General features: G+C 50.0%; 9 protein-coding genes across 9 annotated transcripts; 5 read left to right on the forward strand and 4 right to left on the reverse strand.

The window, feature by feature from the left end:
* Positions 1-52: 52 nt before the first annotated feature.
* BO82DRAFT_351728 (dimethyladenosine transferase) lies at positions 53-1703 on the forward strand. The gene is made up of 3 exons (XM_025634499.1): positions 53-355; positions 424-645; positions 708-1703. The coding sequence occupies exons 1-3, from the start codon at positions 170-172 to the stop codon at positions 1452-1454; spliced, it is 1155 nt and encodes a 384-aa protein (XP_025495121.1). The 5' UTR covers positions 53-169; the 3' UTR covers positions 1455-1703.
* Positions 1500-3985, reverse strand: BO82DRAFT_213472 (GTPase-activating protein GYP1). Its single transcript, XM_025630720.1, has 8 exons — positions 3855-3985; positions 3724-3739; positions 3635-3644; positions 3412-3528; positions 2857-3341; positions 1920-2800; positions 1763-1855; positions 1500-1707 (listed from the first exon to the last, which is right to left on the reverse strand). The coding sequence occupies exons 1-8, from the start codon at positions 3879-3881 to the stop codon at positions 1546-1548; spliced, it is 1791 nt and encodes a 596-aa protein (XP_025495122.1). The 5' UTR covers positions 3882-3985; the 3' UTR covers positions 1500-1545.
* A 697-nt stretch (positions 3986-4682) lies between these two features.
* BO82DRAFT_213561 (uncharacterized protein) lies at positions 4683-5607 on the forward strand. The gene is made up of 3 exons (XM_025630721.1): positions 4683-4812; positions 4879-5157; positions 5358-5607. Exons 1-3 carry the CDS (start codon positions 4769-4771, stop codon positions 5365-5367), a joined length of 333 nt encoding a protein of 110 aa, XP_025495123.1. The 5' UTR covers positions 4683-4768; the 3' UTR covers positions 5368-5607.
* A 931-nt stretch (positions 5608-6538) lies between these two features.
* On the forward strand, positions 6539-8161 carry BO82DRAFT_362271 (heterogeneous nuclear ribonucleoprotein HRP1; the record flags this gene model as incomplete). Its single annotated transcript, XM_025636844.1, has 4 exons — positions 6539-6587; positions 6658-6821; positions 6895-7936; positions 8025-8161. The coding sequence occupies 4 exons, from the start codon at positions 6539-6541 to the stop codon at positions 8159-8161; spliced, it is 1392 nt and encodes a 463-aa protein (XP_025495124.1).
* A 57-nt stretch (positions 8162-8218) lies between these two features.
* On the forward strand, positions 8219-8771 carry BO82DRAFT_213571 (uncharacterized protein). Its single transcript, XM_025630722.1, has one exon. It carries the CDS (start codon positions 8416-8418, stop codon positions 8710-8712), a length of 297 nt encoding a protein of 98 aa, XP_025495125.1. The 5' UTR covers positions 8219-8415; the 3' UTR covers positions 8713-8771.
* Positions 8772-9072: 301 nt separating this feature from the next.
* BO82DRAFT_276357 (transient receptor potential ion channel family protein) lies at positions 9073-11327 on the reverse strand (the record flags this gene model as incomplete). Its single annotated transcript, XM_025631144.1, has 2 exons — positions 9073-9392; positions 9467-11327. The coding sequence occupies 2 exons, from the start codon at positions 11325-11327 to the stop codon at positions 9073-9075; spliced, it is 2181 nt and encodes a 726-aa protein (XP_025495126.1).
* A 2550-nt stretch (positions 11328-13877) lies between these two features.
* On the reverse strand, positions 13878-15816 carry BO82DRAFT_429866 (MmgE/PrpD family protein). The gene is made up of 2 exons (XM_025640575.1): positions 15321-15816; positions 13878-15262 (listed from the first exon to the last, which is right to left on the reverse strand). Exons 1-2 carry the CDS (start codon positions 15773-15775, stop codon positions 14365-14367), a joined length of 1353 nt encoding a protein of 450 aa, XP_025495127.1. The 5' UTR covers positions 15776-15816; the 3' UTR covers positions 13878-14364.
* Positions 15817-15990: 174 nt separating this feature from the next.
* Positions 15991-17137, reverse strand: BO82DRAFT_372206 (telomere length and silencing 1 family protein; the record flags this gene model as incomplete). Its single annotated transcript, XM_025637307.1, has 3 exons — positions 15991-16244; positions 16303-16685; positions 16752-17137. The coding sequence occupies 3 exons, from the start codon at positions 17135-17137 to the stop codon at positions 15991-15993; spliced, it is 1023 nt and encodes a 340-aa protein (XP_025495128.1).
* Positions 17138-17348: 211 nt separating this feature from the next.
* On the forward strand, positions 17349-19403 carry BO82DRAFT_429868 (actin family protein). The gene is made up of 3 exons (XM_025640576.1): positions 17349-17613; positions 17716-18214; positions 18278-19403. The coding sequence occupies exons 1-3, from the start codon at positions 17571-17573 to the stop codon at positions 19152-19154; spliced, it is 1419 nt and encodes a 472-aa protein (XP_025495129.1). The 5' UTR covers positions 17349-17570; the 3' UTR covers positions 19155-19403.
* Positions 19404-19572: the final 169 nt, after the last annotated feature.

Raw genomic sequence — 19572 nt, forward strand, 5'->3', positions numbered from 1 at the left:
TTATCAGGAAGTCTCCGCAATACCTTTGATTTTTTTGCCTTATTCACAACCGGAGTGGAGCACAGCACCGAGGGGTCACAAGGTCTCTTTCGAGAACCTCTTTTCTTTACATTGCATTCCTATCTTACAGCAACGCCGACCGTGGTAATCGCTGCTTCGGATCACCGCCATGCCTAAGGTCAAACAACAGAAGCGCAACAGCGCCTCCAAGGCCAACCCTTATGCAGACGCTGCGGCCAAAACTAAAGCAGCCAACAGCATTTTCAAGATGAACACAGACCTTGGTCAACATATCCTGAAAAATCCCGGCGTCGCCCAACGAATTGTTGAGAAAGCTGAGCTGAAACAAAGTGACGTGAGTAAAGCTCTCGCTATGTATTTTCAATCCGGCACACCTAAAGTCTGATATACCTCGTCTCACAGGTTGTGCTGGAAATCGGTCCTGGTACAGGTAATTTGACCGTAAAAATCCTCGAGAAAGCAAAGAAAGTCATCGCCGTTGAGCTGGACCCTCGAATGGCTGCCGAGGTCACAAAACGTGTCCAGGGCACGCCCGCCCAGAATCGCTTGGATGTCATTCTCGGAGACGTGATGAAGACGGAGCTTCCGTACTTCGACGTCTGCATTAGCAACACTCCCTATCAGGTGCGCTTTCATTTATAAGTCTTTTTCTCAACCAATCTCTATCCTAACCTGCTTGCGGCCAGATCTCTTCCCCACTCACATTCAAGCTTCTCGCTACCTCGCCAGCTCCTCGAGTCTGCATTCTGATGTTTCAACGAGAGTTTGCGCTGAGACTCTTCGCTAAACCGGGCGATAAACTGTATAGTCGACTCTCTGTCAATGCCCAGATGTGGGCCAAGATCGATCACGTCATGAAGGTTGGAAAGAACAACTTTAAACCACCTCCGCTGGTCGAGTCCAGTGTAGTCCGCTTAGTCCCCAAAAATCCCAGGCCGCAAATCAACTATGACGAATGGGACGGACTTCTAAGAATCCTTTTCGTCCGGAAAAACAAAACAATTCGATCAAGCTTCCTTGGGAAATCCACTGTTATGGACATGTTGGAAGCTAATTATCGGACATGGTGCGCGCAAAATGACATTCCTGTAGAAGATGGGCCAGCGGGTGTGACTGGAGCAGACGCAATGGACACAGGCAATATGGAAGATGAGGAAGATGAGGACGAGGTTGAAGAAGTCATGGATGTGGATGATGAAGATGACGTGCCGGACTTTTTCAAGGAACAGGAAAATGCCCGGATACAAGAGGCGCTAAAGGGTCAGCCAAGCCGAAAGAAGAGAGGAAAAGTGGGAGAGCTGGTTCGGGAAAAAGTTCGGCAGGTACTGGAAGAAGAAACAGGCCTCGCTGATAAACGTGCCAGGATGTGTGATGAGAATGATTTTCTGAAGCTGTTGTGGGCGTTCAACCAGAAAGGCTTCCATTTCACCTGAACACACTGCTGGCAAGAAAGAGCGCGTATCGGGCCTCGGGATCTTCTGGTGTATGCGAAAACAAGATCTCTTTAATGATTCACGACAGTCGTCATTGAAAGCCATTCTCAGGTGACCGATCTCCAGCCGGGCGAAGATGGGCACGAGAGTCCTGAAAAAGACTTTGCCATATGTAGGCCTCACTTAGCAAAAGTTCAATATCCTTCTCAGTCCAGCCTTTCGTCGGTAGGGCTTGCAGAAACATCATAATCTCCTAATTCTAGTTAGCTTGGTCTGAGATGGTACAGCTCTCCATATGAGATACCCACCTGAAAGTCCATTTTCACCAATTGATCTGTCCACTTCACCAGAAATGCCGCACACACGTAGAGGTGGAAGCGTGAGAAGCCCTGCTCTTCAGCCTATACGCATATCATCAGTAAAAACGTTAGAATTATAATCTCTTTGGAAGTGGACATGCAATACCATATATGTATCCCACATCCTTATGGTATTTTGCACGCTCATTTCTCGCATGAGGAGGCAATTCATCCATCGAAAACTGAATTGCATGAATTCCACACCCTCATGCTCTAAATGCTTGGCCAGCGTAGAGTCTATGCGCATGGTCAAGTCACGCAGTGCTCTGACTTGCCTGTGAATCCCAGGTTGAGCATAGATGTAATTGTCCTGAATTCCGTCTAGGAGTTTGGTAAGACACCAGAAGGAGTCCGCCTCCACCGCATCCAGCACACTCCGAGGTAATTGACCTGGATCCATGCCTTCCTCGACGTTAAGATCGGTGACGTAAAGCCCAAGAAACACTTGCCAGAAAGGGGTCACAAGGTCATTTATGCCTTGGACATAGCCGCTGGCAGGATGACGTATAGCCCAGACATAGAGTATCTTCTCTAATGAGCGTTGAGTAGCCTCGTAGCTGTAGAGTTGGATGTGGGGGCTGGTGCGAGGAACATCTATACTAATCTGATGCCAGACCGCTTCATCTAACCCTCTACCTCGCCCTGTAACAGACGAAGGCGGGTTTCCGGAGGTTGAAGGACCTCGCTCAAAAGCTTGTCGAACCCCGTCCAGGTATTCCTTGCGCTTCCTTTCAAGGGTCGAAATGCGCCGTTCACTGTTTGTCGGCAAGTACCCTAGTAGTAGTTGCCAAGTCATTGCTCGCACTTCTTCTGGGACCCCTGACCACGCGAGATTCCTAAGTTCCGCAAGAGGAACAGTGCTCGTCTGTAGCAGACGCTTGAATTTGTTGATCCTAGAGATGCGACTCGAATACAAGTCCATTTCTTTTGGCGACGCATGTTTTGGTGGTTGCGCATGATCAATAAGATTAAGAGCATGCGCAGGATCTAGAATTCATTAGCAGATGCGCTTGGACCTGTCTGCGCTTGAGGATGCAACCAACCTCTCAAAATTTCCTTATACTGAGGGCGTAGGATTTTACCCTCTGGCTTCTTTGCTGTAGGGTAAATTGACACGCCACGCTCTTCTGCAATGTCCGAGCTATTTGCCCGTTGTCGATTGCTTCCAAGGCCAACACCAAGGGTCAAATGATCACCTATCCCTCCCCCGTGGTCAACGGTGCTAGATTGAACTAGAGCAGTGGCCCGATTTTGTTTTCTCCGCATGCTCGTAATGCTTGGGAGCCCAAATTCATCCTCATCATCATCGTAGGCTACATCCTCCTCCTCATCTTCATCTTCTTCCTCTTCTCCTTCGTCTGCCCGATGGTTTTCCCAAGCTTCCAGTCCTCCGTTCATGATGCCAGAGTATGATGTGCGAGGCGACGAGACCCATAAACCCGGCCGGTGTGGAGACAAGGTAGCATGTGGGGTACTGGTGGAAGTCACTGGAGGTGGTGTTCGTGGACGAGCATGTGGTTGTGGGCCTCTGTAGGGCATGCATTGGGGTCAATCACTAGAAGACAAGAGCGATTGAAGCGTGCGGCCGTGAGACTCACACTGATATATTGGCATGGGAGTATGAAGCTCCAACGACGGTATTCGACTCCGGGATTCTGGACGATGTCTGGTTGTGCGACACCGACCTAGCCTTCCAGAACGGCGAATTGCTTTTCCTTCGCGCACCGGTTAGTGAGTCTTTTTTAAGCTGCGGTGACAAGAAACAGCTTCAATTGATCCGCGGGGCTGAGGATTGACAACTCAGGATTGAGACTAACATACTCGATGCGATCTGTAACGACAACAGGGGGATTGATCAGTTGCGGGAGTCTCGTGGGCGAGATAGACGTAGGGATGAAAGAGGCACGAACCAACCTGGACCATCTCCTGATAACGAGTTGACCAAGCGATCGGGTCAGCAACCCAGTTATGTAATATAGTACTTTCGAAAGATGTCTGGGGAAGGGAAGCGGCTGCATCGAGCAGACTGAGGCTAACTCACCTGCTGCTGGCCTTTTTTGCTTGCCATTGCGTCAAGCTCTTTATGCAGAGGAGACGGGGTCTACTGAACAGATCATCAGCTGGCTACCAGGTGAGAAAAGTTAAAGTAGGAAGATTAAGAAGAGGAAGAAGGAGATCAGGGAAAGCTAAGTCGGGGATGGAGCGAGAGTGCGGGGAGAGAAGTATCACTGGCACGTGGATGTATGTATGGAGGTATGTATGTACAGTATGTACAGTTATGCACATACAGTAAGTAAGTAGTAACTAGTATTCCGCTAGATTGGAGCAGATAATGTACAGTACAGTATTCTTCTCTTGTCTCGCTTGCACTAAGAGGCTGCAAGCTCCCAAATGTTACACCGTCAATCCAGGGGAGCATCACTTGATAATAACACTAACTACTACAAGATGATAATAGTGGTTGGAGGAATGCTGAGCTTTGTTTCGTCATGGCCGCTACTCAGTCTGTCAGTCATGGTATTGCGGTTACCACAGGTCACTCAGTTACCAGAGGCATGTACAGTACTTTACATGTACTTTACACGTATCATATGGTCACTTACCTACCATACAGTCTTACCCGCCTCAATCCAACCTCCTCCGCTCCTACTTTCCTCTCTTCTCTCTCTCTCTTCTTCTTTCTCCTCCTGCATCTACACCTCCCTCCAACGTCCTTTCTCTTATTCGATAATTCTTTTTCATTCCATCACTCTCCCCCCCTCACTTTCTTTTCCTGGCACTAGACTTTTGAACCTGGTAGCAGTTCGCACTGCCTGACTCAATAATATTCCCGGTTGAGTCTTGTTTGAATCAATTCCAGTTCACCAGCCGGTGTTGGCTACCTCTAGAAATTACATTACCATTCCTCTCACGCTTTCCGCTTCCTAGCATCTTCAACCCAGTCACTTCGCGATTATGGCTGAACCTGAGGATGTTGAGGAAGACCTCTTCGCCGATTTGTAGGGCGCTCCCGTCAATTATCCCAGTGGAAGACATCATCTGACGCTCGGTATCCGCAATTCTAGGTACGATGCCGACGACACTACGGCTCACACGACGTCTGTTGTAGAGCCTCCACAAGTTTCAGACCCTATCACCGCCGCTCCACCGGTTCCCGCGACTGAACCGCATACGCAATATGCGGATCAGCACCATGGTGATGTTGAAGTGGGCGGATCCTATCATTATTCCCACCAGCCTGGCAATCATGTGGGAGGAGAAAACGGAGGCGCTGGCTTTCCGAACCCTTTGGCCACTCCAGTGGGCGACTCCGAACCTCAGGGGACCGGAATCAAAGAAGACGGGTGAGTACTATTTTCAATCGAAGATCCCTACATCGTGTTTTATTCGTATCATGCACTCTTCGTTGCGCTTGTGATTTTGGTGGTCACAGTACCAAAATTGCTTCTCATCCCCTTTCCTCATTTCTCGTCTTATCCCTGGTCATCAAGAGGGGATTTGTCAGTATCTGAATGTTGCCACTGCGCGGGCCTCATGTATCAAGCGAGACATGAGCGATTCTTGCACACTATTCATCGGGGCCCCATCCAGCCCCAACAATGGTTATTGAAAGTCGATTGAGTTTCGGGGTCTTGGTGCTGTGTGCGAAAGGGTCAGGTTCCAGTCAAGGATTTCTCCTGTTTTGGGTCGATCGTGGTTTCTAGATGGAAAAGACATCTCGGCCTTGAACAAAAAATTTGATATTAAGAGGATATCCTCGCTGGCGATGTTGAATTTCGTCTAGTACTCACCCCCCTCCCCCCCCACGTTACGAGGCTCGTGTGAAAGATCTGTCGGCGATACGGCAACGATTTAAGACTCAGGAAGACAGTTCTCGGGCCCCTAGCTTATGAGGCCGTGCTACAAGCGATTATAGTACACCCGATACTATATAGCTTCATGTCGATATATCATGATAGAGCACAGCAAGGAATGAGACCTTGACTGTCTAGTTTGGGAGGTTCTCGAACAGATTACCTAGCTTCGGACTTGATTAGACAGACAGGCAGAAGATTCTTTGGCCAAACAGACAGACAGACAGACAAGCATACAGACAGACAGACAGATAAGAAGGGAAAGAAAATGGACTTAATCCATCCGCCTCACATGCTCCAACCTGTGGTGACACCTGCCACATACCTTTTCGATGCTGGAAACCGCGTTTGGTCTTCATCTCACTGGATGGTGTTGTAAACCAGTGTTGCTTCCTGACTAGGAGACATAATGACTGTCTTGGACATGGAGATCCCTGGCAATGTATTGGTGGCCCAGACCGACCCGCGATGTTGAAGCCTTTTTTCCAGACTCTCGGCGTCTTTCTGGGTTCAGACGATGCTTCTGTCATAGTGACAGAGAGGCACCAAAAATAGATTGGCTCGTGTCCAATAACAAGCCGTGCACCGGCCAATACTCAGACCTATACAGCAAGCATCGCTTGATCCAGTTCCTTCACAGCATCCAGAATCATCGAGCTGCAACGAATGGAGCAGATCATCCTACCCCGTCCCTCGCGGCAGTCAATGGTCCATCGCTGGGGCAGTCATCTCCTTTGTCATTTTTCTGGATATTCTTGCTGCTGTTATGTTTCAATAATTCATTCGGAGTTCAATTGCGCTCCCTTCCCCAAATGTTCTTCATAGCGTTTACTGCTTGAGAGATTGCAGTACAGCGTTTGCTAATCGTGTCATGGCCAGGAAAATGTTCATTGGTGGCTTGAACTGGGAGACTACGGATCGTATGTACTTCCCCATGGCTGGCTGCGGCTGCTCCTCTTCGCCCATAAGTTATCTGACAAGTTCGATTAGAGTCCCTGAAAGATTACTTCTCTCAGTTTGGAGAGGTACAAGAATGCACTGTGATGCGAGATAGTGCTACGGGTCGCTCCAGAGGATTTGGATTTTTGACATTCAGAGACCCGAAAACTGTCAATACCGTCATGGTTAAGGAACACTATCTGGATGGCAAGATTGTAAGAGCCTCCGTCACACATTCCTTCCCGTACTGGGTTTAAAGTTCGTCAACGGCTGACCATGATGTGGCAGATTGATCCCAAGCGTGCAATCCCGCGTGACGAACAGGAAAAGACCAGTAAAATATTTGTTGGTGGCGTGAGCCAAGAGGCAAATGAACATGACTTCAGAGATTTCTTCACCCAATTTGGGCGTGTGATTGATGCCACCCTGATGATTGACAAGGATACTGGTCGTCCCCGTGGCTTCGGATTCGTGACCTTTGACAGTGAAGCGGCCGTCGAAGCGGCTCTCTCCCGTCCTCTGGAAATCCTCGGGAAGCCGATTGAGGTAAAGAAAGCCCAACCAAGAGGAAATCTGCGCGATGAGGAAGACCGCCGATTCCGCCGTGGCAGGGAAGGTTTCCGTGACGGTGGCGCAATGGGAAGCGATGGTTCGCAACCACAAGCCGGTGCCCAAGGCCAAGGTAGCATGGCTGGTGGACTCACCCCCCAGATGATGGCCCAGTATTGGCAGAGGATGCAGCAGTACTTTGCCCTGATGCAACAGCAGATGGCCGTTGCTGCGGCTCAAGGCCAAGGCATGGGCGGGATGGGAATGGGCGGGATGAACCCAGCCATGATGCAACAGATGCAGCAAATGAAACAGATGCAGCAAATGCAGATGGGGAACAATCAAGCACCACAAGAGAGTCTTAGCCCTCCGTCGCAGAGCGCAACGCCCCAAACAATGGCACCGAACATGATGAATCCCGCCATGATGCAGCAGATGCAGCAGATGCAGCAGATGCAGAATCAAGGTCAAGCCAGCAGTTCCGGAAGCATGGCCGGTCAGATGGGGGGTGGGGGCAATGGAATGAACATGGCCGCAGCCAACGCAAACGGGAATTACTCGAATCATCGTGGTGGACCTGGCTACAATGCTCAGGAGCAAATCGCCTTTGAGCAACAAAAGTACGAGCAGCAACAGGCACGCCGAGCCATGGAAAACCGAGCTTTCTCTCCCTACCAACAAGGTGGGCCAACTTCTTGGGAAGGTATGTATGATGAAGTACCTCAGCCGAACATCCCGACCGGGCCCCAGGCCATGACCCGCGCGGGGAGCATGGGACGCGGTATGTTTTTCCTATCCTGCTATCCCCAGGTCCTTCCTGCCTGTCAATTTCCTTATCTGCCCGAATATGCTAACACCGAAACATGAAGGTCCGACTCCGCAACCTCAAAGTGCTGCTCCAGCCAATGCTCCAACCGGCCCGAAGAATGCCGGCAAGCCAGGCGCTAACTATCGCGGTGGAGGCCGTGGAGGTCACCGGGGCTTCCACCCTTACTCGCGCGGTTGAGGACATGGTTTTTTTCCCCCTTCGCTTCTTGTGCTTTTCATTTCCACACGCTTGTACATGTGCGGTCAGTCTCCAATGCTACCTCCCCCTTGGGATCTTCATCAATCAGTCAGATTCCTCGGTGGTGCCCTTCCACCATTTGTTCTATTCTTCGCGACGTGAAAGAGCTTCAACTCTCTCGCTGGCCACCAATCCAAAATGGCATGATCCTCCAGCAGCAATAGTGACCTTTGATACTACAAAACCCTTGAAATATGCATGGCCACGCCCGATTATTGTTGCCTATCTTCTTTCTTCCCTGCCCCTTCCCTTTTTTTGACTGTTCGTACTGTATCTCTTACACTCTCTTCCTCTCATTGTTCTTTTCTCCCGCGGTGTGTGCGTGCGAACTAATCCAAATTGTGCATGGCATCTGGCATGGATTGCTATGGTCTTTATTCTGTTCTCAATCCTGTCTTGCTATCGCTTTATGTAACAAAAACCTGGGTTTATGCGGTGGAACGAATCTTCTGTGCATACCTAAATTATGCGTAGCCAACTTGGTAGCCTGAGGGCATCAGTCTCAATATAGGAATAGCAAAAAAGAGCCAGGCCCAGCTTAGTGGCAGTTTACATGGAAAGAAGGCATCCCGGAGTATATGCTTAGGGTCCGTGCTTGCGATAAGCATGACTATTAAGACTGATATCTTGGATATGGTTCAAATAACAGACCTTATGGGGTAAAGATGTTGATGGTGGAGGGAGCTAAACAGCGAGGATACCAGAAGCAAGTGCAAACCACCACCACCACAAAAGTACGCTAAATTTGATGAAAACTGACACAAAAAAAATCTATGTCCAAGAAAGAGTTCCACGCCGGGAGAAAAGAATATAACACAAATCGTAAATCCCAATTTATCCCAGATGGAGGATCAATAAGCGAACCCATAGCCGGGGGTAGTGGCATGGTGCCTTTCAGGAGCATCATGACTGTCACGGCTGCGCCGACTCTCACGGCTTACAGCACGATCGTGTTGCTCTTCAAGGTTATAACCAGACCCAACTAATCGATCCAGACTCCCAGTGGGACTCTGCCGCCCTTTGTGATCGAACTGGTCACGGTATGGCTCGTAGGGACCGGTGAAATTGAATTTGCTCATCTCGGCGTAATCTTTACGAGGAGGGTTGTCCATCAGGAGAGACTCGCGGGCGTCCAAGGGGGTCAGATCGTCCATGTCGCGATTCATCTTGTCTGTAAGAGCAGATTGAGACGATTAGTATATAGCCTTGTAATTAGGTCCAATATTCGGAATTGTTGCGACTTACCGGCCTCTCGTCTCCGCTTCGCATGAGGATTCTCGCGACAGCAGAGGAGAATCGCGTTGACACAGATTAGAATGGCCAAGATGCCGGTGAAGCCAGCCTGGACCGCGATGAGAACAATTCCGGTGACCGTCTTGGTTGTCTCTGATAGGCCGAGCTCATCCACAAACACCAAAACAAGAACAACCGACAGAACGCGTACTACTTGCACGCTGGTGTTGATCCATTGGCTCGATTTCACAACGTATGGGCGATTCCACAGTAGCATGACCAACATAAGCGCTTCAACGATAAGCTGACCCGCACTTTGCGCCAGCCCATGGCCATTACCCGCCGCGATAATGCACCCCTTAGCGAACATGTATACAATGGCGGGTACGAAAATCCACCAATAATCCTTCTTGTAATTGTCGTAGAAAAGACTGTACTTGCGCCAGGTTTCGCTATCATCGTACAAGCGAGATGCGTCGCCTTCAGACTTTCTGAACTTCCGTGCCAGATAAGCAATCCGAAGGCCGAAGAACAGGAGCACGGCTGTGAATACAACCAGAGCAACGGCAGCCAGAATTTTTGCAGCCCAGGAATCTCCGCTGCTAAGTTGGTAGACACACCAGATGACCCAGATCCCATATAGAATCAAGATTAAATTGGTGATTGTCCGCCCGAGGAGACCCCAATAGTCCTTGCGAAAGTTGAAGAGCTTCTGAGGGAAAGACCCATACAAAGCCCATACTTCAAGGATGACTTTAAGGAGCAAAATTCCCACAGTGATGGCGGCAATGAGAATGGCGAAGATAAGCAGCACAGTCATAAAGGTATTCCCCTGCGGCACAGTCAATTGCTCTGCATAGGCCTCGATCCCCGATACCATATGTTGCAATCCACTGCTACTGCTGGTACTGTTGGTGGTACTGTTGGTGGTAGTGGAGTTTGACGTCGTGAGATCGCGGGCGACGAGGTTGGCAGCACCAGCAGCCCAGTCAAGGGCACGCTTCGACTTGCTCGAGTTTGACGTGGAACCGCTTGAATACACCAGGGTGGCGTTTAGGAGATATTCGTAGCTGTTTTCGGTCAGATTTCCGCCTGTCACCCGGCGGAAGCTATCAATGGACTCCTGCATCTGGCCCCACGGGATCAGGCCTGTGCTAAAGGCAAAATTCTTGGAAAAGCTGCGGTAGACCGTAGGATAATTGACGCTAAGCATACCATTAGTCGCCATGGTGTGAAACCAGGTCATAACATCGCCGAAAGATGGGCTGGATGATGAAGCTCCAGGGTGACCAGCAGCACCTAGAGCGGACAACCCGCTCACAGCTAGAGCCGCCCCCGCTACGCCAGCAGCAGCATAAGAGACACCTGCAATCTGCATTGTCTTGCCGTTACTCAACTCTGTTTGGATGCAAGCCAGCTCGTCATCGTTTTTATCCTTCGACAGCAACTCAAGCTTCACTTGGCCATCCAGATCTGGGATAGCGAATGCGATGGAGGGGATTTGACTTGCAATGGAATCAGGAACCTGCATCTGTCCCTGGGCCGTAAAGCTGCCGGCCGGCACGGGGCACAGGGCTGCCGTGTAATACTCGGTGCCACAGGGATCGAATGTTTTCGAGTAGAGTTGACTGCCATACGCATAGATTGTGATGGAGCCAGTAACATTCTGTTCTTTCGTATTGGTACCGCCGACGTTATAAACGAGTTCATTGGTTGATTTGGTGTACGTGACATCAAGATTATTGACTTCAATGGCCGAGTCCGTCAGGCATGTTGACAAACCATTAGTGCTCAATGTATCCGCAGCGAGCGTCTGGGAAGCCCACAAGCCCAAGGTAGTGAGCGTGGAATATGAAACGAGAGTGGTCCGCATTTTGGTTGACAAATAGCACAATTCGTCGGATTCCGGAATTCAAAGTGCTAACATCAAGAACCTCTAATTCTTGCGCTAAGATGGTGGTGATATTGGTAAAGCCAGTCGAGGCGGCGACCATTAGAATAAGATATGTACCGAAGCCGTAATTCGGTCAAATCGCACAGCGACTTGATATGAACGGGGTCCCCGAGGGGTCAACAGGATCAACCTGGACAGAACGGAAGGACAGCAACAAGGACTGAAGATCGGGTCGGCGATGAATGGCGGAATAGGAGTCGTATGACTAAATGAACAGCGAGGCAGTGCCCAAGATCCCACAGTTACTAGACCACCTTATCTCTTGTAGGTCCAGCACTTGTAAGATACGTTCACTCGGATGATGATAAACGCCGTGTTAGCTTGCCAGAGAGCTCTCGCAGCACCTCACAGGAGCACTAGCTAAGGTCGGATCAAAACTTGCTTGATTCTTCCGAGGCAGCAGGTAAGAAAGAGTGGTGGGCAATGGATGGAGCGAGAGTGAGAGCAAGACAAAGCGATAGAATGTCCAAAGGGAACTGATTGTCGTCAATGATGACCAAGGCGAAAGCAGACAAAGCGGATTGCGGAAGACGTAGAAAGAAAAAGTGTGCAAAAGAGGGAGGAAACGTATAGACTAGCGATAATGAGTGTGTGGATGGGAAGGTGGGTAAGGGTAAGAAAGATGGAGACAAGCAAGCAAACGGTAAAGGGGAGGGAGAGGGAGGAGAGGAGGGGGAAGAAAGAAAGAGTAGGAAGAGAGAGAGAGTACGGAGTAGAGAGATTGCTACAACTCCCCTAGCCAACCTACTGATAATTTACAGTTCGACGAGACTACTACATAGTAAACTTCGGTACTGTACTAAGTACACTAGACTCACTAACTGGAACCTACTACTGAAGACTCAGAACAGAGCAATCATCCTTCCATTATTAGTCTCTTATACCGAGATTGGCATGACTGGATATTGAAGCGCCCGAGCGGGCGGAGCGGGATGAGCCACTAAAGCCTGATTAGTATTAGCCAGGGGCTGCAAAGATGAAACATGGGCTACTGATAGGCTGATGGCAGCCGCCCCCCCACTGCACTGAATCAAGATTAGTCATACTTCACTCCTGGTTTGTTGGTTCATGTAATTTAGATACAGTACATACAGTACCTGGTTGCTTTTAATCCTTCCGAGTATCTACTTATAGGTTGTCTCAATTTGAAGTTCACATTGCCAGAGGGTGGCAATGAAACCCTGTAGAATACTTGCAAGATTATTCACTGCTTACAGAATAATACTGAGTAACTTGTAACTTGGTTTACTGAAGGTTAACTTCCCTAATATTGCTAAATATAATTTCATTCCCGACCCCCCTCCACCCCTTCTTTTACTCTCTCCCTTCTTCCTTTAAACGCAATACCAACCACGGTTCTTGGTTGGTGTCAGTGACGGGTCGGGAACGGGCCCAATTGTTTTCAGCCCGTTGCTGGCAATTGGTGCCTATCCCAGTCTAGACTCTAGACTCTCCAGACCACTCCTCCCAATTATTATTGGCGTAATAATTGTCGACTCAGGCACGGATAGGTGACGATAGGTCATCAATATACTGGGGTCTATCAATTCAAAATGCAACTCTTCGCTAATAGAAGAACAGTATTTTCTGCCTGTGTTGGCTTAGCCGCGAGAGATGGCATTGGCATAAAGCATAAAGAGGGCAGAGAGAAGAAAAAAAAAAGGGGGGGGGGGGGGGTAAATCAAGAACCACTTAACCACCTGACAAAGAGACACTCATAGCTGGGGACATACTTACCTACCTAGACTACCTCAAGTACTGCTGTACTGAGTCGAAAGACAACCCCAAATAAACCAACCAACCAACCAACCTCTCTCACTCTTCTGGGACAAACAAAGAAACAAATTGAAAGCCTCCAGGCTGCCGCCCAGCCCCACCATCCTGAAATCGCCCCAGAGTCCCGGACAATGAGCCAAACGTAGACAGCCAGACTTGGGCCACACCCGTCCGCCACGCATTTCGGCGACAACTTGGAAACCTCCGTAGGAAACAATTTTTTAATTACCTACTTATGTAGTACCCTCACGTAGTGACGACATGTTATTTTGTACCAGACAAGGACTCAAGCAGACCAGGCAGAAAGCAAAAACTCTTCTCTATGGCTTTACAAACCGATCAATCGCGGATCCGATCCTGCATCAATGTTATCCGAGTATTCCATCGCCATCTACTATCATGATTTTGGTCTAGCTCTGAAGCTTCGCTTAAGAGATAGAACCAGGTGGGCCAGTATTTCCTTCTGGGGGCTCATAGAGTGAAGCTTAGCCTTTTGAGGGAGAGAGGAGGAGGGCCCCGGGGGGGGTGCTCTATGACACGAGCGAGCGAGCTAATTAAACCACGCCCACGTCAATCTTACGATTACTTCTCATTGCTTCGACGGACAGGATTTCAGAAAGCTCATTTTTCTCCGGGCAGCAACTTGGAACTTCAACGTTGACAGAAACAGGTGCATCCACGTGGGTAGGGCTAAATACGGGAATCCATACTGTATCCATATCATATCTGAGTCCCGAGTCACACAGGTTCCTGTCCACTTAAAGGATAAAAAGGCTTTCACATACTCTGCTTAGCCAGCTAAATTATACCCCAGCGCAATGGCCCAAGATTCGCTAGAAATCCATCAATCGTTAAATCAACAACTTTTTTCAGAAGATCCAAGTTATGAATATCTCTGTGTACCCAGATAGAGTTATCCGAGTCATAATCTCTATCTTGGTGGGCCCTCGATCAGGGAGTAGTATACTCAGGACTCGGTCGGGAACAGCTCCATTCACCCCGTCACTCGGTACAATCCAGGCTGAGATATTGCTTGGATCAAAGGACAGGACGAATGATCGCACCGTCGAGATTTAACAGAATTCTGGAGTAGAAATCTATTTAGAGCATGCAGCTGTCCTATGTGCTGATGAGGTCCTATTTTGTATACAAGCTCATAACTTGATAGATAGCGGCAATTCTAAAGGAACCGTCCAATTTCTCGGATGTCGTCCTTTGCCGCTATGTTCCAGCACCAGTCACTGGCCTTTTTCGTCTGTTCTGACCCTAAGATGGGGATGCACTGGCCGGTGAATTTCCCCATCAGTTGACCGTCGGTCATCGGCGCATCAAGACTGCCAACGGCATGGTCCACGTGCCGTACAATAGTATCATCGCCCGCTCCAAGCTCGGCCACAATCTGGCATTCGTCCGTGCGAATATTTTCCGCCACTGTAGCAATAATCCTCTCGCGCATCCGGATTGTTTCAGGATCGGTTACAACTGCGTCCTCGTATTGCGCTGGCGTTACCTTGCCATATATCAGAGCGACTGCCCCGCCATGATAAACGCTGAATTTTGCCTGCAGCCCATCAACAGGATGAGTTTTGCCGGTCAATTCTAATACCAATGGATGAACAGTGACTCGAATCTGGTTCACAGCTTCTAGCGGTATTCCTCTTCTGCGCAACTCGTCATGCAGCCAGATGCAACCATCGATGACCGGATGTTTGACAATACCACATGGGAAGGGCTTGAAAGTGTTTTTCTCGAGTTCCCATAGATCTCCTGCTTTCAAACTGGCCATCTGTTCTTCAAGCCTATTATCATGGCTGGTGACCTGTACCCAGCCTCGCTTGGCCTCCAAGGCCTGCACGGAGCTGGTATACCCGTCTGACGCCAGTATAGCGGCCAAAAGTCCGTTCTGGGCTGCCCGACCCGGATGGAAGGATTTGGTATGCGAGCCAAACATTTCGCGAAGGCCAGTTACTTGAGTGGCAGCAATGCCAATTGCATGGGCTGTCTTCTCTGGGGAGAGGTTCAGGAGCCGCGACACCGCTACGGCTGCCCCAATGGATCCCGTGGATCCAGTAATATGCCTGAGCAGACGGCCTGTTAGTTGACTTACTACTTAGGACTTATCTGGCCCGCACTCACCAGCCCACGTCGTAGTGGCTCGGCCAGACTGCTAGGCCAATCTTGCACTCGAGTTCAATCCCGGCAGCAAGGGCAGTGAGAAATTCAGCGCCCGACACTGGTCGATCGAGTGACTGGGCGATGCTTAGAAGGGCAGCCGCCACAGGCCCCGTCGGATGAATGATGGTTTCTAGATGCGTGTCATCATAATCATGGACGTGCGATGCGATACCATTAATCAAGGCTGCATGCTGCGCATCCACCTGAAGTCCCCCAGAGCCTAGTAAGGTCGAAGTCGGGGCGCCAAAGAAGCGGGAAAGGGAGTTGCGTGCGATGGAAACAGCGGGGTGATTGCTACCCCCAACCGCGCAACCCACCCAATTGTAAAAACTTCGAGCGGCTGCATCGAGGACGCCAGGAGGGAGTGAGGAGAGAGTGAGGGAGGCGGCCCAATGCGCAGCATGCAATGTAGCCATTGTGCACGGAAGGCGAAGTGTAGAGAGAAAAAATTGGCGGGAGGGGCGAGGTGGTTGAAGAGTGGTGCGGATATCAATAAAGTACCGAATATAGATGACCCACTGGTTGATCTTGTTTGCTCATTTCTTACTTTTATCATTACTGCTAAGTACTACGCGCTGTGATGTATCCTGCCCCTCTCCTAATGTAAAATCAATAGTTTCGTAGCAAAGGCTCATTTCCGTCCTGATTTCTCCTGCATCTCACGCATAGCAGCTCGAGCACTTCGACTGCCCCCTAACTTCGGCCCTCGGGGGGCTTCGGTCTTGGTAGATTTCGTATTTCTTGCTCGCGCCACCCGACGACGGGACTGAATGGCATCGAGGAAATCTTTTCGGAATTGCTCTGCCACCCTGTCGTCGGCGGCTTGGCCATCTGTGGCCCCTGCACCATCTTCCTCGCCCTCTAATGGGCCATCATAGACGTCCACTAAGACAGAGTAAGAACTCAAATTCAGAAGATTTCACAGTAAGAGATGAAAACTCACATTTACTCTCTCGTAGAATTTCTTCCACTAGTCGATCTCGCTCAACGTCCTCGCTGGTTCGTCGTTTCCGGTTGCGCCATGGTCTCTGCTCCTTTCCTGAAGGCGTTACCTTGGAGCCGGTTTCTGTCGCAAGCGCCAGGTCATTATCGTTCCCAGCGAGCTTTCTGGTAGCCGCTTCAGTCCGAGCGATGTTTTGCAATTTAGTCTCCTGACCCAGGTCAATTTCGTGTAGTTTTCCCAGCGAGGCCGGTTCACGTTGTGGAAGGTCAGCCATCGACGGGGCAGCTGTCGCTGTGGTTGTCGAGGCCGAGCTCTCGCGAACATCCTCGGCTGACACGCTGCCTCGATAACGCTTGGCCATTTCGGATTCTATATAAGCCATCCTTATCTCGTTAGCCAACATCGCAAACCGATTAGTGGCAGATGAACTAGGAAGGGTCCGTTCGTACATATGCTTGTCAACGTCCACCGTCTGCCCTGTATGCGCCGTGAACCGATCACACATCGCTTGCAATCTTTCACTCTCCATGTTCTCGGTCGTCGCGCATGTCATGTTTTTCTGATTATCGCCTTTCGACGTTGTCCGCGAGGCGGTTGAGAATTCAATTCCCCCTTTGCGAGCCCGTTGTAACCGCCGAAGGCGAGCAGCATTTAAATTATGGCTCGTATCCAACCCATCCGACTGAGGCAGAGAGGATAGTTCGTCTAATAGCTGGCCATAATCATCCGCCGTGGTACCTTGTGCATCCTCTACGCTGTCCCCCGGTCGTCGTCGCAGGAACTTTCTCTTCTTCACTGGGCGGAAGAGAGAAGCCGGATTGATCTCAGTATCCATAGTCACATAAGCAAGATATGACCAGTTCCAAGATTGTTGATATACCAGGACAAAGAAGAAAGGATGTATATATGATATTGGAGACGACGACGATGATGTTGGTAGTGGGTGGGTGATGTTGGAGTTGATGGCGATTTGCGCTGGCGGGGGGTAACTTACCAGCTGCGGCGCCGGGGGCAAGCGCGGCGATTATTCATTCCTTCAATGCAATCACCATTCATTTCCCGCCAGCCGTGCGATACATTCGTTCCCCCTCCATCAAAAGCCTCTCGGCCTCCAGAAGTAGTTGGCTTGTCTATGGTCTCTTTCTAACTACCTTCTTTCCTTTCTTTTCTTCTTGTCACACGCATTGAATCAAGCCAATTTCGCTCGAAGCTTCCGTTACACCCACCTCTTCACCCGAACAAGCTGTGCCCTTCCTTGACCTTCGGCCATGAACCCATCCATTCCACCCTCAACAGCCGAATACGGCGGAGGTATGTCATAAATTACGGTTGCAAAATGCTAAGAGACTGGCTTTTGCACCAATGATGACCGAGCAGAAACGAACTAGCTGGCTGACCACGGCATGTGTACAGATGAGGTTTCTGCGATCGTGCTTGACCCGGGCTATTCCACAACACGCGCTGGATTCGCTGGTGAGGATACACCGAAATCATTAATTCCGACTTATTACGGCAAATACACCTACGATGGTCAGGAAAAGTTGATATTTGGGGATGATGTCTTCGTCACCCCCCGTCCTGGTCTTTCAGTCCACAACCCCATGGGTCGGGACGGGATAGTAGAAGACTGGGACATGGCCGAGAAAGTATGGGAATATTCCTTCACCTCGCGCCTCACAGGACCCAGACCTGGAAATCCCCTGCAGAATGGATTGAATGACACTCCAGATAACGAGCTGCCTACGGAGATGGAGGGTGTGGAAACCGAAGAAAAGCCTCTCGCGGACAGCCCGTTGTTGATGTCGGAACCTGGTTGGAACCCCACAAAGGCTCGCGAGAAGACCATCGAGATTGCTATGGAAAAATGGGGTACCCCAGCCTTCTATCTAGCGAGGAGTGGCGTTCTAGCAGCGTAAGTCATCAACCGCCAACATCTACCGCGATCGAAGATGTTGACTTGACTTCCCATTTCTAGCTTCGCGGCCGGCAAAGCCTCTGCATTGGTTATCGACATCGGTGCTTCCAATGTATCTATCACTCCGGTTCATGATGGGATGATTTTGAAGCGAGGAGTTCAGCATTCTCCTCTTGGAGGAGAATATATCTCGTCGCAGCTCCGCGCTCTCTTCAAGACGAATACACCGCAACCGATCACCATAACACCCCATTATCTCATCTCCTCCAAAGTTGCTGTGGATGCCGGACAGCCTCCACAAGCCAAGTACAAGACCTTCTCTCCTGAGAAGGCCCCACATGCTACCTATCGCACTTTACTTGAGGAGCGCACGCTGTGTGAATTTAAGGAATGCGTGGTCCAGGTCTGGCCCGGGCCCAATAGGCTTTCTGGAACGGGTCCAAATGGAGTTTTGAACGAAGACCTTGCCAAAACCAGTCCTGGGCGGCCTTTCGAGTTTCCTGACGGCTATAATCAGGTCTTTGGTGTCGATCGTTATCGAGTCGTCGAGTCGCTCTTCGACGCCAAGGCCGCGATTCCGGACCCTGAATCGGTGTTCCCACCAGCCACACAGGCGCAGACCGTGCCCGAGTTGATCAAGAATGCACTAAATGGCGTCGATGTGGACGTTCGCCCACACCTATTGGCGAATGTTGTTGTGACAGGCGCCTCAAGCTTGCTCTACGGGTTCACAGACCGCCTGAACCAAGAGTTAATGCAGATGTACCCAGGGCCGCGCGTGCGTATCTCAGCCCCAGGAAACACCGCAGAACGAAAATTTGGCTCTTGGATCGGTGGAAGTATCCTGGCCAGTCTCGGAACTTTCCACCAGCTATGGATCTCGAAGAAAGAATTCGAGGAGCATGGCCCTAACATCGTTGAGAAGCGGTGTAAGTAAGACTGTCCGCCTGTCATCCCTATACTATCTGTCTTCAGGTTTACAAGATGTTGGATGGTCATTGTTGCGGTACCTTCTACGAATTGGTCTTGTGCGTTGTCTTGCGACGAAGCTCTAGGAAGTACCGTATAACTCGAAATTCTTCTTTCGTTGATTTCATCAATCGGCTGTTGCTATGGTTGTGTACCAAATTAAAAGACCTCCGCCGCGAAAGCACAAGAGGTGTAAGATATTTAAAACTAAAACTTCCCCCATCATAAATTCTCAACGTTGTAACGAAGGCTGTACTCATGACAGGCCTCAATCTCAGCATCCTCGGCGTATTACGCACCTTAACAGCCGCTTACATCGGTCGGTTCATCCTGAAAAAAAGCAATCTTCCTGAACTTCGTTCGATCCCCGGTTGAGACACCACCGG

Source organism: Aspergillus uvarum (assembly GCF_003184745.1).
Source record: "Aspergillus uvarum CBS 121591 unplaced genomic scaffold BO82scaffold_9, whole genome shotgun sequence".
Taxonomy (NCBI): Eukaryota; Fungi; Ascomycota; class Eurotiomycetes; order Eurotiales; family Aspergillaceae; genus Aspergillus; species Aspergillus uvarum.